This window comes from Erythrolamprus reginae, chromosome 1 (genome assembly GCF_031021105.1).
Source record: "Erythrolamprus reginae isolate rEryReg1 chromosome 1, rEryReg1.hap1, whole genome shotgun sequence".
Classification (NCBI taxonomy): Eukaryota; Metazoa; Chordata; class Lepidosauria; order Squamata; family Dipsadidae; genus Erythrolamprus; species Erythrolamprus reginae.
In genome coordinates this window covers 363,163,037-363,180,444 of record NC_091950.1, presented here as the reverse complement: position 1 = coordinate 363,180,444, position 17,408 = coordinate 363,163,037, and the positions used below count along the sequence as shown (strand labels likewise).

General features: G+C 35.8%; 1 protein-coding gene across 1 annotated transcript in view; it reads right to left on the bottom strand.

Moving 5' to 3' along the window:
* The window catches only part of USH2A (usherin), a 584,211-nt gene that overhangs the window by 511,448 nt on the left and 55,355 nt on the right, over positions 1-17,408 (bottom strand). The window contains exons 5-7 of the mRNA XM_070728574.1: positions 6,209-6,344; positions 4,584-4,647; positions 2,525-2,819 (exon numbers count right to left, since the gene is read on the bottom strand). Of these exons, the coding sequence (XP_070584675.1) occupies positions 2,525-2,819; positions 4,584-4,647; positions 6,209-6,344 (495 nt within the window). The remainder of the gene's footprint in view (positions 1-2,524; positions 2,820-4,583; positions 4,648-6,208; positions 6,345-17,408) is intronic.

Genomic DNA, 17,408 nt, shown 5'->3' with positions numbered 1-17,408 from the left:
TGATACGGACCCGAATTGTGCGGGTTCAGTTCGCCCATCAGTAATCATGATTCTCTCCTCTCAGGTATTTTTTTTTCTCTGAACTAAGCATATCCATTAAATATTCCTCAATTTCCACACATCTCAACTATGAAGGTTAGCTCTCCTTGGTATCTTTTTCCTGAAATTTCTTTAATCAGTTATAGTCTTTCTGAACAGTAACAGTAACTTTACATTTGAACTTACTGAAAATGTCGACTTTACATTTATACCTGTTGCATGTTAACTCTTTATTGCTCAATATCTCAGTTTAAAAAAAAATCAAGTCTTAAGTACAAAAATCTGATATAAAAAATAACTATTCAAAATGTAATAATATATATCATATTATTAAAATGTAATACAGTGTTCCCTCGCTTTTCACGGGGGATGCGTTCCGAGACCGCCCGCGAAAGTCGAATTTGCGCGAAGTAGAGATGCGGAAGTAAATACACTATTTTTGGCTATGAACAGTATCACAAGCCTTCCCTTAACACTTTAAACCCCTATATTGCAATTTTCCATTCCCTTAGCAACCATTTAGATTATTACACACCATGTTTATTTATTAAAGTTTATTTAAAAAGTACTTATTAAAAGCAGATGAAAGTTTGGTGATGACATATGACGTCATCGAGTGGGAAAAACCGTGGTCTAGGAAAAAAACCACGAAGTATTTTTTAATTAATATTTTTGAAAAACTGTGGTATAGACTTTTCGCGAAGTTCGAACACTGTATATAGAGTCATATTTTTTCACCATTATTCCATTTAGAGGAGGGAAAACAAATCCAAATAACAAAACTCCAAACCACTTTTTGCATTCTTTTTGCAACTCATTTAAATAAATGAGTTAAGGAAACCAGGAAAACTTTTTGGATTTTTGTTTCATGGACATGGAAGTTAAGATAACATTTCTTATTTGTCTTCTACTTATTTGTCTTCAACTTTCTTACTGGATTTATGTATCTTCTGTTTATAGGCTAAATTATGTCTATGTGGTATGTGTGTACTATATATATAGTTTGTATATATATTGGAAGAATACATATGCTTGCAAACGTAAGTTTGGATGTCATCTTTTGTGCAATTTTGTAAAATAAAGATACAACAACACTAATTATAATGCAATATGTATTTCCTGAAAAAATATATTTCCATAGCATTCAGCTAAGGTAGTCTGGATTGATAGTGGACAATAGTACTAGGAGAAGAACATATGTAATTTTATTGTATTTCTGAAACAAAACACCCTAAGCCAGAGGTTTCTTCATCCAGCACAGAAGCCTCTTGTAGACTTTGGATCTTCCAACTGATGTTTCAAGGTGATACAAAGATTTTTTTAATCAAAGCAAAAAGAAGTGTTTTATTCACTGTTATAAATTGCAAAGGTTCCAATGTACATTTGTGTATCTTATCCATCATTACAAGATTTCTAAACTGTGTTTGGAAAAACCCAGAATTCTTTATATTTATCATACCACTTCAATGAACCTTCAGACAGGCTTCCATGAATAATCGGTTGTTTACCAGTACCAATCTGCTATGCAGCACTTAATAGCCATATGTCGAGCATCAAGGTTGCATCCCTTGTAATCCAAGTGTACACACAAGACATTCCCTGAATTATGAGATAGGAATTCCTGAATTCACAGAAACTCTTCCAAAAGCTAATAGTGTTTTTTTTAATTGATTCAGAGTATCTAAAAACTAAATTCCTGAAACATGACATTTAAATAGAAGACAAAATAAATTTTTAACAGTATATGTTTACTTTTTATGTCTGACTATAACTTGATTATGAAGACAAGTCCATTCAATTTTCTTGTGAACATTTTTCAAAAAAAGTTTGCCATTACAGGCAATCCTCAATTTACAACAATTGATTTAGTGACCATTCGAAGTTACAAAAGCATTGATCAAAAGTGAGTTATGACCATTTTTCACACTTATGACCATGGTCATGTGATCAAAATTCAGATGCTTGGCAACTGATTCATATTTATGAGGGTTGCAAAGTCAACGGGGAAGCCAGATTCACTTAACAATCATGGTACTGACTACAGAGATTCACATAAAAACTATGGCAAGGAAGGTCATAAAATGGGACAAAATTCACTTAACAAATATCTCAATTAGCAACAGAAATATTGGGCTCAGTATGTTTGTAAGTCAACCACAAGTTGTAAGTCAAGACTTACAGATTGTAAATCAAATATTACTTGTATTTTCTTCTTAGGCTGGCACCAAGTTTCCTTTTGACTTTATTCATAAATCATGACTCATAGTGTTTGGTTTCTAGCCAAGTGCCTTTACCTACCATGTCAAACTGCTTGTCATGTGTTTATCTCCCCTCAAGAGAATCATAGAAACATAGAAACCAGCTGATATCAAAATAATTAATCCAGATATATTGATCCTTATTTATCTTTATTGCATTTGGAATATCCTTGAATTTTTGTTAATGAATGAAAGCAGAAAGCAAGAAAGGAAAACTTCAAACTTACCTGGTACTGTCCATTTTCTAAGTCAATGGTGATGGCTATTCCATGACGTAGATGTTCAGTGGTGTTAAATATAGATGAAATCCACGTAGTTCCAATATCATTATCATTGACATAGCTTAAAGGGTGAGCTTCGGGGTTTAGTCTCAGGACTCTGTCATTAGTTGTGTCATCTGCACCATTAGGAATGCAATACCTCTGAACCAAAGGATGTACCCTTGGGTGACTTCCAGGACAGCGACATTCTGATTGAATACGAAGTTGAGGAAATTCTCCAGACCATACTTCAAAAATGTCTCTAGAATAATAGAAATAAATAAGAAATCAGTAAGGCACATCACCAAGAAATGAGCAAGAGTGATTTTTAAATGCCTAGACACAAGATTATGCACAAATGTCCTATCCAAGGACTTGCAGATAAAAACCATCGGGCGCAAAAGACACAGTCTCCTCAATTATGGCCCAGTTTTTACAGAAGGGTTTTCTAATGGAAGGTAATTGATCTCCCTTCTAGGTGTTTTCAAACAGGCTTTAAGGACCTGCTTTTAACTGAAAAGTACAGGTAATCCTCAGTTAAAGACAGTAATGGGGATCAGCATTTCCTTTGTTAAGCAATACAATTGTGAAACTCAATGTCAGCTAACTGCAGCTCTTAGCAATGGCAATGAAGGCACTTCCCATCATTAAGTGAGGATGGCAGGTGGTTAAGCAAGTCCGAAGTAGCTCACCAGCAGGTAGGTTAAAGGGCAGCATGTGGTGAGGCCAGCTGCTGCCAAACAGGAGAAGATGTGCAAGCAGCTTGTAAGACATATTGTGATCCTGATGGGGTGTGGCTGCTGGCAGGCAGGTGAAAATGCAAACAACTTACTTTGAGCAACTTAAGACCTCCCCTACCAGTTTCCCCATTGATTTTGCTTGTGGGAAGCCAGCAGTGAAGGTTGCAAATGACAATATGATCACTTCAAGTTTCTGCAACTGTCGTAAGTGTGAGATGAATGCCAAGCATTCAGATTGCTATCACGTAACTGCAGAAGTGCTATGATGGCTAGAACATTGAACACTGGTCATAAATCTCCATTTTCAGTGTTACCCTAACTTTAATGGTGTTAAGCATGGGCCACCTGAAAATTCAGCATTATTGTGCAAATAATAATTTTAACTTTAGTTGTCCTTTATTGTATTTCTTGGTTGTCACTGAAAAATAATTTCTTCTTTCACTCAACTGTATTTCAGATTTATTGCTTATTGAATTATTAATTTATGTATGCACTTTTAATGAAACTTTGTTGACACGATTCATTATCTAAAGAGCAGTATAGATAAATAAAAATCAGCAATACCTAAAATATATTAAATCCACATGAATTTGTGGATAAAAAGAGTATAAACAGGAAAGGAGATATATTTTGCTATAAATTTGTTGCTATGGGTCACTGATTGCTGGATTTTGAAAAATTAATATTTTCAGTAATGCTATACCACAGTAATGGCACATAAAATAACCCTTCAAAGGCATTTCAATCATGTATTTTTTTTATGCTGTATGGAAATTGCTTTGTATGTCTACTATAGATACAGATACAGTATCTATTAATCTAACTTATTTCTTTTGCTTATAAAATGTAGCATTATTTTTTTTTTTACTGAGAAGGAAGGAAGGACTGTATAAAAGTTCTGAAGTCAAACATCGGTACATTTTCCATATTGTACAATAGTTGACATTGTTTACAGTGTTCAGTTGAATGTTTTAGATGAGAATTAGGGAGATGTCATAAAGAAATCAATTATGCTTTAGGAAAATCTCACAGCATATGGATATTATGTGATTGGAGTGCAGAGGCTTTGGTTTGTTTAATTTCTTGCTTAATATCTTGAAACTACAATTGCTTGAATCCATGCAGCCAATTAAAAGTCTTCTTTGCATTCAGGTTGCATGAAGTTACAGTTACACATCCAATGACTAAAAGAAGAAGAAGCCCAAGAAACCACATTATCATAGTTACATCTTTTTTTATCTTGATAATTGCATTTTTAAGTTTTGTAAAATTGAGAAAGTCCCTACCTGTTTGTAAGGGCCATTTGGTACAATCTGAAATCTTGCATTCTCCCGACAAATTGCTCTGAACCTGCAAAAATACATTATAAATAAATAATCCAGTTCTATCAACCAGAAAACAACTCTGTGCTGCTTGAGGAAATCCTAAATTTTAGCACACAGAGCTCTCTCTTGCACAATTACCTTTTCTGAATGAAACCATCTTGGTTCCGGACAAAACTATAGAGGGCAGTAACTTAATTCTTTTGATTAAAATGATTTATAATAACTTTATGGGAACATTTTGTACCTATCCCTTATCTGATTACAGAGGTGGCAGAAAAACTGGCTCATTAGACAGAAGTAATGAGCCAGTCCATGTGCCATCTCTAATTAGAGAAGAGATATACTGGAGACAACTGTAGCTATCACTTTACACGGTAAAAATTAAAGGTTTATTTTTAAGATTTCTTTCTGTCATGCATAAGTGTTCTGTATCTGGTATTCAAAATAACAGTGCCAAACACAAGCACTTTGAAACGAGAAAACTTTCAACTTTTGATGTATAGGACCTCAGTGGTTTTTGAGAATAAATCAAACTTTCTTCAGGCCAGATGCAGATATATTTAGGACTCAGCTCCAAATTACAGTTTGTTCTGGATCAGTGATACTCAGTCTTAATAAATCTGTAGAACCAATTCATCACCAAACAGAATTTCAGGGAGCTGCACAATCATTGAAACCTTATATTGACAGCCATGGTCAACCCCGTCATCATCAAATATTCACTCAGGATTACTTCAAGGTACCTGAGGTATTCCTCAGACATGGTTTTTTTACCCTTATTCCTTTTCATTAGCTTACTAAATAAAATTTTCCCCAAAGTTGCGTTAATTTACATTTCTTATTGCAGAAGCATAGTAAAAACAGTTTATGATCCAAACACTTGAGGTAGAAGAGAAATGAAGGTCTAGGTCTTAGATGGCCAAAATCAATAAAATCACATATATGACAATAGCAATAGCACTTAGATTTATATTCTGTTTCACCGAGCTTTACAGCCCTCTTTAAAGTGATTTAAAATAATCTGAGTCCTCATTTTCCCAACCTCGGAAGGATGGAATGCTGAGTCAATCTCGAGGTGGTCAGGATTGAACTCTGGCTGTGGACACAGATAGCCTGCAGTACTGCATTCTAACCACTGTGTCATGTGGTTAGAATGCAGTCACCATGACAAGATTTTGTTTCCATTATCTATTATTTATCCTCTAAAAACATGTAATTCCAGTAACCGGTTAGGTCCCACAAGAGTCGGCCTTCTCCGGGTCCCGTCAACTACACAATGTGGTTTGGTGGGACCTAGGGGAAGACCCTTCTCTGTGGGGGCCCTAGCCCCCTGGAATCAGCTCCCCCCAGAGATTTGCATATACTACTATTAATTTAATTCTCTTTGATTTTTTTCTGTACTTGCTATTGTGTTTTCTTGTTTAAAAGTGGAACATTAATAAAAATATTTTAAAATAAAAGTCTGGTTAACTATGTGATGAACTATAACAATAATGATGTTGTTGAATATTACATTGTCATGCGATCTTATTTTTAGTTATTATTATATGTCTATCCATTCAAGACTTTCTATCAAAATCACTCACCATTTAAATTTTGCCCAATTCTCCATTTACCATCAACAGAGGGATCCGCTATTAGCCCTGTGAGAATTCTGGAATCGAAGGCTGTATCATCATCTTCCAAACCATTTATAAAGAAACTAATTCTGTTGTGATGAACCTACAAATTGACATGTGGAAAGAAAGTCTTTAAAAAAAAACCAAAAAAAAAACCAGTAACCCTACAAGACTCTTTCAAATTAGTTTGGAATATACTGAACCAACAGTTCAATACAATGAAGTAAAGAACAGCAATTTGTATTTGTTAACCATTTCTCATTAGAAAAAATTAAATTCATGTATGAAAACAGAAAGATGCTCAATAGTTAAATTAAGGAAGCCTCAAAAGTTCAAAATGTAGTAATATTAAAAAATATTTTAGTTTTTCACATATAACATTTGGCACCAGCATAATGTGGTCATCTCGGTACATATGGTATATGATAACATTAAAAATCTATGAAACAACATTTATTTATTACATTTATATAGTCATGCATCTCATTAGAAAATGACTCTGGAAATTCAAAACCTTACATTTGGAAAAAAGGAAATTTGGAGAAAAAATTGTAAGAATGGTCAAATATATATATACAACTCAAACGGCAAGGACAATAATAAATGGATACACCACCAGAAATTTCAATATTATGAAGGGAGTGAGACAAGCATTCCTTTAGCACCACTGTTATATATCCTGATGTTAGAAGTATTATTAATTAGGATTAGAGCCGAGCAGGAAATAAAAGGTTTACAAATTTAAAAAGAAGTGTATAAACTCCAAGCATTCTCAGATGACATAGTATTCATACAGCTATTAGCGAGAGGAACCAAACTGCTCCAGTATATAGAAGACTACGGAAGAGTAGTAGGACACAAAATCAACAAAAACAAAATGAAAGCAATAATGAAAAATCTTATGAAAAAAACAAGAAAGAAAATGGGGATGATTGGTATAAATTGTTAAATAATAGATGTAGAAATTATGAATGATTAAATTCAAGGTTAGAAATTTGAAAGGTGCAAAAGAATTTTAATAATGAAATATCTTTGTATTTAATAATACTATTGTAAAATTAATAGATAAGAAAGGAAAACTTTGTTAAGATAAAAAGAAAAAGTACCCAAGGATATATTTATAGGTATAGTTAATTGTAAACAGAAAAGAGGGACAAACAGATCTGAAATGGATATAAAATGATATGAGATAAGTGTCAAATAAGCAGATTATAAAAATATATTTTTTTAAATGTTTAATAAAAATATTTAAAAAGAAAAGCAGCACACAATTAAAAATATACATAAAATCAAAATATTAAAGCAAGTACAACTAACAAACATCAACAATATTATTGGTAACAGGTTGGCTGAGAAAATTTATGTAAAAGGTAATTCAGCCATTTCATTAAATCGTTATATCCTTGTGATCCCCATGCCTGTTGGCACAAGCATGGGGATCACAAAGATTTTTGGAAGGGTTTTTTTGTTTGTTTGTTTGTTTGTTTGTTTCCTGCCCCTCTCCAAGGACTCCGTTAACAAGAATGGACCCAAAGATGCTTCTTAAAGTGGCAACTGGACTTTTTTTGTTTTGCTTCTCATCCAAGAAGCTTCTTTAGTTGTGATTGAATGGTGGGAAATGGAATTATTTATATTCCTTATAGTCACCTGGTGGTTAGCACTCTTTCTGAGAGTCGTTGAGGCCACATGGAAGTTTATCCGTGCTCTCAGGGTCATGTGAATAGTGCAAATGGATAGATTTGGAGAGGTTCCACTCAGAAGAAACCACAAGGAAATATATTGAAGATTATCCTGCAATATTCCTCTGCCTCCTGTGAGTATAGGAGGACTGTTGTTAAGCATTCCAGTCATGTTTTATGACTTCATTGTTTAGTGACAGAAACTCCAGTCCCAATTGCTATTGTAAATCAAGCACTAGCTATATATCAAACGGTACATTTCACAATGGAAGCACTCTTCATAGATGTTATAAGTAGCACTCTTTTCTAGCATCGCCCTATCTTCTATCACATGTTAAAGTCCACAAATCAAACAAAATAATTATTAGCATGCTTAGTAGCAGGATATTAGCTTCCCGTCAGCTACTATTTTTTGTTTATTTGTTTGTTTTTGCATTTTGCAAAAACTTGGATTGAGAGCTTTATGGCAACTTGTATTGCAGGAGTCACAAACCGTGGCTCACGAGCCAAATGTGGGTCTTTGGCAGTGATGGGCTACCAAAAATGTTACTACCACACTATGGGCGTGGCTTATGCATTTTGTTTCAACATCTTTCAGGGCAAATTGGGTCCTCTGGGGTGGGGCTCCAAATTTTGCTGCCGGAACTGCGTTCCTGACCGTTCCCGTATGAGCCCCTCACTGGTCTTTGGTCAATTGAGTGTGGCTCTTCTGTAGAAGCCAAGTTTCCAGCACATGTTTAAATTTGCTGACCCCTGGTTTGTTTGTATCTATCTGTCTGTCTGTCTGTCTGTCTGTCTGTCTGTCTGTCTGTCTGTCTGTCTGTCTGTCTGTCTGTCTATCTATCTATCTGGTTGGTTGGTTGGTTGGTTGGTTGGTTGGTTGGTTGGTTGGTTGGTTGGTTGGTTGGTTGGTTGGTTGGTTGATTTGTATGCCGCCCCTCTCCGTAGACTGGTTTAGGTGAACACAAGCAAAAGAAGAAGGAATTTTTAGTGCTGCTCTGCAGTGCATAATAGATTACCTAACAAAGTGGGGGGAAGAGGTTGTGCATGCCCTGTCATTCCAGTTTTGCTGCAACAGCCAATCACTGGCAACTTTCAAACAAGCGGGAATTGAAGCTTTGGAGGGGAGAAGTTGAAAACGGTAGAAAAGCGTTAACTGCTACAGAGTCCCCGAGAGTTGTTGCTTGCTTGTGAGCCGTGGGGGAAGGGCACAATCAGAAGGGAACAGAGGTAATAGATAAACATCCCATCCCATTAAGGTCTTAAAATAACTGGGCTGTTCCCTTGAATTGCTCAATGATCATAAAAACTGCTTTGTAAATGCTGCTTTGTAAAAAATTAAATTAAATTAAATTAAATTAAATTAAATTAAATTAAATTAAATTAAATTAAATTAAATTAAATTAAATTAAATTAAATTAAATTAAATTAAATTAAATTAAATTAAATTAAATTAAATTAAATTAAATTAAATTAAATTAAATTAAATTAAATTAAATTAAATTAAATTAAATTAAATTAAATTAAATTAAATTAAATTAAATTAGGTAGTCCTTGATTTATGACTGCAATTGGGCCCAAAATTTATGTTACTAAGTGAGACAGTTGTTAAATGAATTTTTCCCATGTTATGATTTTTCTTATCTCAGTTGTTAAGTGAATCACTCAATTATCTTCTAAATGAATCTTGGGTCCCTATCATGTGACCCCTGGACAGTGCAATTGTCATAAATATGAGTTAGTTGCTAAGTATCTGAATTTTGATCATACAGGGATGCTGCAACAGACAAGTGTGAAAAACAGTCATAAATCACTTTTTCAGTGCTGTTGTAAGTTTGAACAGGCACTAAATGAACTGTTATATGTTATATTGTAAAGGAAGGGCTTGAAGAGGGGGAAGAAGGGAGGAGAGGAAGAGATATACAGAGACAGAGGGGGAGAGAAACATAGATAGAGAGGAGGGGAAAGGGGGGAGAGAGAGAGAGAGAAGGGTTTTGTGGTTCCCAGGTCTCTGTCCTGGCAGGATAGGTGTGGCTAGGGGGACTGGGTAGGACTGAGTGATGTCAACTTGGCCATGCCCACCCAGACTTTGGGGTCCCCTGTATTTTTTTTTCCTGTAGGAAAATGGGTCAAAATGGCTCTTTGAGTGTTTAAGTTTGCCAACCCCTGTTGTATTGTGCTTTGTATAGAAAGCATTAAGATGCAACATTAAAATATTTCTAACTCTTACTCAAAAAACTGAAAGTAATGCCAAACTTATTAAAACAAGTGAACTAAAACAATAAAGAAAGAAATAAAGGAACTATGAATAATCTTTCAATGGTGTACACATAGAAAACATTTAATTCAAATTAACTGAATTTTAGCCATATGTTACCCAAGACAGTATATTTTACTTTCTAGATTAGATTTATTGGATTTATATGCCGCCCCTCTCCGCAAACTCTAGCACTTTGGGGGAAGTCATGGAGTAAAAGGCTTCATTAACTCTTAATAGATTGTTTAATCCAGTTTAAAGTCTAGCAATCCCCTTTAAAGTCATTTCAGAATTTAGAAAAGAGAGTATGATATGCAACTTTTAAAAGACCTAATAAACAGAAAAATACTTGGAAACTGCAATATTTGTTACTTCTCTTACATTCTGTAAACATTTATTTCTATATTTATTCAATGTTTCTGATTTCCTCTAGACCAGGATTTTTTTTACTTCAGAAAAAGCAAAACAATGAACACATTTCTCCTCATGAAGATAGTAACCTTTTCAACTAATGTTGACACCCAGCAGTCAAATTCTACATGTCTGTGATGTTCATCAGATGATATGTATTCTAGCTCAGTTGTTAGCCACATTTGGCTATGCAATGCAAAAGTTTTAAATGGAAGTAAAATAATTCCCAGTTAATAATATAAGTATTAGAAGTCTGTCAACTAAATTTTCTTCAATAATATTAGATATTTGCTAGCTAATGCTTTCGGGAGTTCACAACCAAGCTTGATTCTCCAACTCTGCTAATTTTTTTTACCAAACCTCTTGAGATTCCCATGTTCTCCTTGAAAGATTAGCTATATGTTTCTCTTTTCAGAAATGTTGTTCATTTTCCATTTTAGTATTTTAATCCTCAGTTTGGGGTATTTTGCTTTTTCAGTGACTGTATTCTATGAATCTTTTTTTTTTGTCCACAACAAAATCCAATTTATATCCAAATTCACTTCCAAAAAAGCCCTATAAAATACTGCTCAAAAAAATAAAGTGAACACTTAAACAACACAATATAACTCCAAGTAAATTAAACTTCCTTGAAATCAAACTGTCCCCTTAGGAAGCAAAATTGATTGACAATCAATTTCTCATGCTGTTGTGCACATTCAAATTTGTACAGAACAAAGTATTCAATGGGAATATTTCATTCATTCAGATCTAGGATGTTTTATTTGAGTGTACCCTTTATTTTTTTGAGCAGTGTAGTTTCAATCTAGTATGACATTATTTACCTAATTTGGGATTGAGGCGTGTTTCGGGCAGAAAAAGTATTGAGATTATTCACAAATATGATATTGCCATGTGTTCTGCTGGCGTGTCTCAACCGCCTGTAATTACAGGGTAATTAGTCCAGGAAGACACACACCACACAATAAAAGGAAACCCCAAAAGTTTTTATAAACAGAAAAACAGAAACAGCTCCCTTTTTAAATGTCAAAGGGATTTTCTGGTACACACAAGGCACAGGTTAAATTCAGTCCAATTGCTCAACCAATAACTGGGAAATTGAGTCCAATTCTAAAGTCCAGAGAGTCCACACACACAATCCTGAACAGCAAAAACCACGATCTTGATGAAACAATGAATCACATAAACTGCCATGAGGCTAAAACACCAGGCTGCACTTTTATCTGTAACACTAATTACAGCAGCCCCACCCAACCACAGGTGGCCTCATTTTCTCTTGTAATAATCTTTCAGTTGTTGTCTCCTATGCATCACTCTACGCATGCGTGGATGTGTCATTAATTCTTGTTCAGAATCCAGGGATGATACAGATGACTGATCTCCTCCTCGGCTGTCTGCCAAACTCCCCTCTTCCCTGTCACTCACGCTTCCTTGGTCAGAGGACACTTCGTCGGCAGATTCTACTGGGAGCAAAACAGGCCTGCGGCATGTGGATGTCTCCCCCACATCCACCTCCACATTCCTTGGGGCAGGAGCTGGGCCAGAGCTAACCAGAACACCATGGTATGTAATACAAAAGGATAAGTGCTGTCTTCATTATGCAAATAAAGAATAATACTGTTTTAGGGTATCATATTAATAGTTTTTATGCAAATCAGGGAGAGGAAGGGGAAATTAATGAAGAGGGCTACTGCATATTTCATGCCTCAAGGAGAGAAATAATAGCATATCCCACACAACTTTCTACATTATAGGAACCAGTGAAGATTACAAAAAAAAAACATAGCGAAAAGATTAGTTGAATGTTATAAAATTACTGCTGAAAAAAATTAGTGATAAAGCAACTCCAGAGACAACCCCCCCCCCCCCCCATCACTCTTATAAAGTTGCCTATGGTGCCTACAAAAATCTTCCTTTAAATTGAGTTGACTCCAGGAGATACATTGATTGGCAACAAACATAAGTGATTTACTACTGCCATCTTCTGGGATGTGTTCTGACTTCCCATGTAGACTACAAGTTATATTCCCTGGTGGCTTCCCATCCAAGTACAGATTAAATCTGATCCTACTTTACTTTTGTTAGATAAGCCAAATTCAGTTACGTTCTACCAACAAACTAGATCTAAATTCAAGACAAACTGTTTCCTTTCCTCCTGTTTTCTATTTCATATTCTACTGTAAGCTGTTCTAGGCAGGGTTTTATTCTTTTGCATCTAGTAATGTATTGTTCATTAAAATATTAGTGTTGTATGTGTGTATAAGTCTCTTTGTTTCTGTCTCTTTCCCGCTCTCTCTTTTTTTCCCTCTTTTTTCTTTTTCTCTTTCTTTCTCGCTCTCTGTGAATGCATATGTGTATATATAGTTTAAAGGGGGGACATTATGTATGTATGTATGTATGTATGTACACTGCTAAAAAAGGGGAAACACTTAAACAACACAATATAATTCCAATTAAATCAAACTTCTGTGAAATCAAACTGTCTACTTAGGAAGCAACACTAATTGACAATCAATTTCACATGCTGTTGTGCCCATTCAACTTTGTACAGAACAAAGTATTCAATGAGAATATTTCATTCATTCAGTTCTAGGATGTGTTATTTGGGGGTTCCCTTTATTTTTTTGAGTAGTATATATAGAAGCATAGAAACATAGAAGATTGACGGCAGAAAAAGACCTCATGGTCCGTCTAGTCTGCCATACTATTTCCTGTATTTTATCTTAGGAGGATATATAAATATATTCATACACACATCTATCGATTAATCAATCCATTGTCTGTCTGTCTGTCTGTCTGTCTGTCTGTCTGTCTGTCTGTCTGTCTATCTAAAATATATTTATACCAGGGGTAAAATGTTCCCAGTTCACTCATGCCTGGCAGTCATCGGAGAGCCGGTCGCGAGGGAAATGTGAGGTTCCGCCCACTCACCTGGACACTGCCATTTGGGTTCTTTTATCCTCTGCACATGCTCAAAGCATTCTGTGCATGCGCAGAGGGTAAAAGGACCCAAATGGCAGTGTCTGGGTGAGTGGGTGGAGCCTTGTGCTACTTTCGTGGCCAGCTCTCTGATGACTGATAGGCACGAGTGAACCAGGAGCATTTTACCCCAATATATATATATATATATATATATATATATATACATACATACATACATAAATATAATATAATATAATATAATATAATATAATATAATATAATATAATATAATATAATATAATATAATATAATATAATATAATATAATATACATATATATTTCAGTACACAGTATTCTTAAAGTTAGCAAATAATATTCACATGTTGCTTTCAACAGCTGACTACTCAGTATTTACTCCAGGTATACAATGAATGTGTTTCTTCATTCTTATTCTGAAGCTTACCAATAGGCTACTGGACAAGCTGGATGTGTCTTCTGACATGCACCATGATTAAATCTGAACTGACCAATAATAAGGATGCAACGATATATACCTACATTTGAATCACTTCTTCTGTTTTAATAACTCTTGAAAAACAATCATATGTAATAAAGCTTTTGTCCTTTACTGATGCACAGCTTGTTTTGAGGAGCACGGTGGGGGTTTTAAAGAGAGATTTTGCTGCTATGACTGTTGCTCCTACTGTTGCTCCTGCCAGTTTGTAAAAATCTATTTCCATTTTGCATAAACAAGTACTTGTGAGTTTAAAGGGATGACTTGTCTTTTCAAATAGATGCTGAGAATAGCTAGAATACTTTAATCTGCCTTGATATCCACTCTAATCAAATCAAATGAGACTGGAATAATTGCATCCTAGAAGTACTGAATGTGTGAGAAGAAACAAAAAGGTTATGAAAAGGCAAAATAATGCAGCGCAAAAGCAAAAGAGAAGCTTTGCAAAATTCATTTGGAAAATCGGGACGCAAGTATTCAACAGTGCCATTCTATTGTCAATATAGCTGCATACATTTCTGACCAATATAAAAAATTAGAGTTATCTATAAATTAAGCCAGAAATGTTATCATTAATGATTCAGGCAGATTAGATTGTACTAAAATTTTAAGGAAGAGACTGTGAAATGAATAGAAACAGATTTTTAAAATTAAAATTTGCTACCTTGAATAAATAGAATATATATTGTAGGTCCTTAGGTATATTATTATTTCCAAAAGTAGTCAATATTGTGTGGGTTTGAGGATAAAAAATGAATTTATTATCTTTCCAGTGAAAAATCTGAAGCGTATTATCATAATGACTAGCGGTATAGTTTGGTTCAAAATAGTTTTCACATACAAAAAAGAGAGAACATTATCCATTATTCTTAGAAACATAGAAACATAGAAAACTGACGGCAGAAAAAGACCTCATGGTCCATCTAGTCTGCCTTTTTACTATTTCCTGTATTTTATCTTAGGATGGATATATGTTTATCCCAGGCATTTTTAAATTCAGTTACTGTGGATTTACCAACCACGTCTGCTGGAAGTTTGTTCCAAGGATCTACTACTCTTTCAGTAAAATAATATTTTCTCATGTTGCCTTTGATCTTTCCCCCAACTAACCTCAGATTGTGTCCCCTTGTTCTTGTGTTCACTTTCCGATTAAAAACACTTCCCTCCTGAACCTTATTTAACCCTTTAACATATTTAAATGTTTCGATCATGTCCCCCCTTTTCCTTCTGTCCTCCAGAGTACAGATTGAGTTCATTAAGTCTTTCCTGATACTTCTTTATTATTTATTTATTATTCATTAGTTTTATCCATTAACACAATTTTTTAAAATGTGGTCTATCCTGAGGGAGCCCAAGATCCTTTCAGGGGTCCACAAGATCGGCATTATTTGTCCAACATTAACTTTACACAAACGTATCAAAGTAAAACAAAAGAAAACGTCTTTGTGGATCAAAGCGGGTATTGCTTGCCATGTTTTTTTCCTTTTCTCAGCTCAACATTTCTTTATAGCCCGTTACTGTCTTTTGCTGTTTGACTGTTATCATTATAAAAGATACCGGCTTTTTCTACTTTGTTATTTGCAGCATTATCTCATGTTTTACAACATCTTTGCACACAACACGCAGGCCACATGAAATACAACTAGTGGAAAGTTCTCAGTGGTATTAATGCATAAAAAGAACGTGGTTCCATCTCCACTGTCTCTACCCAGCCAAAAGCTGATGAACAGCCAATTTTCCTTTATCACATTAGCACAGCCATGAGGGAAACGCATTTGTTCTAGTCAGCTACACTAAAGATACTATTACCAATCTAACATATACATGTTTTATATCAGCAGTATTCTCGGAGTATGAGAGAGCCAACAATATATTAACACTAGCATGACAGTTTATTTAAGAAAAGAAAATTGTCTCTGTAGAGGGACAGAAGTTAGAAATGTATGGCTAAAGCTCCGTGTCACTGGCCTAATAAAGGTAATAATTCTTCGGCTTTCTTTATAGCAGGTAACAGTCCAGTGACAGTCCTGTCATATCATTCAAATAAAAATGTTGTCTTTTACAAGTTTAAGTGCACCTTTATTTTTAAGTCAGAAATGAAAGCCTCCTTATATTAACTTTCCTTGGTAGGCATATTTGTGCTTTGGGTTGGGGATTAGCCTGCTTATCTCTATTAAAGGGCTAATTACAGCGAGCTTGAATAACCCACCACAGTATCTCGCATCAGGGCTCTCTTTTTAATACTGAATCAAGTATTTATAGGGATGAAGCAAAAAAGATGGTCCAAAATATCACATTATGTTAAAATCAAGGATATCTAGTTCGTTTTCTTTCTGCACCAACTGGTTGTTATTATTATTATTATTTTAGATTTACATTTATATTATCTATATGGAAGTGTTGCTGGTCTTCAGGTGAGTTAGAAACATAGGAACATAGAAGACTGATGGCAGAAGACGACCTCATGGTCTGCCCTTATACCATTTATTGTATTTACCTTAAGATGGATCAGGGGTGGTCTCAAGCCGGAATGCACGGAACGGTCATTCAGCTGGGGAAAGTGGAGTGCGTAGGCCCGTTCCAGTTCCAGAGTGATTCCGGTAAAAAATTACTGGCTTTTTTGCTGTTGGAAACACGCCCGCGCACCGTTCCGGCTGTTGCCCATCTCCGGCGGCACCATGCCTACAGCACCCCTGCAGGCAAGGTAAGGACCGGGTGGGCCGCTCGCAGCATGGCATGGCAGGCAGGAGTGGGGGGGAGCCGCTGCCACGAGAGGCACCAGAGACGGGCAGGGCAAAAGGCAGCCGGTGAGTGCAGGCAGCCACTGCCGTGAGAGGTGCAGGGGTGGGCAGGGCAAAAGGCGGCAGGGAGCCGCCATAACAGGTGCATGGGGGGGGGAGCGAACAATGGCAAGGGGGGCGAATGGCAGCAGCAAGCAGCCACTTACCCTTTTTAGGCTATTTCCTGGTTTATTTTTGCTTCTGGGCATGTGCAGAAGCGAAAAAACCCTGGAAATCTCATCCTCACGTGAGATTAGGCTTCTGTGCATGCACAGATGCTGAATCCCGCACAGGGGGGCACATGCACACAGGGCGTGGGGGCGCGCAGTGGGGGAGCGCGCTCCCCGCCCATTTCAGTAGGGCTAGGAATGGCAACTAACCTCAGATTGTGCCCCCTTGTTCTTGTGTCCACTTTGTTTACTTTCCTATTAAAAACACTCCCCTCCTGAACCTTATTTAACCATTTAACATATTTAAATGTTTCAATCATGTCCCCCCTTTCCCTTCTGTCCTCCAGAATATACAGATTGAGGCTGTTGGGGTCTGGATGGGTGTCAACAGACTCAAACTCAACCCTGATAAGATGGAGTGGCTGTGGGTTTTG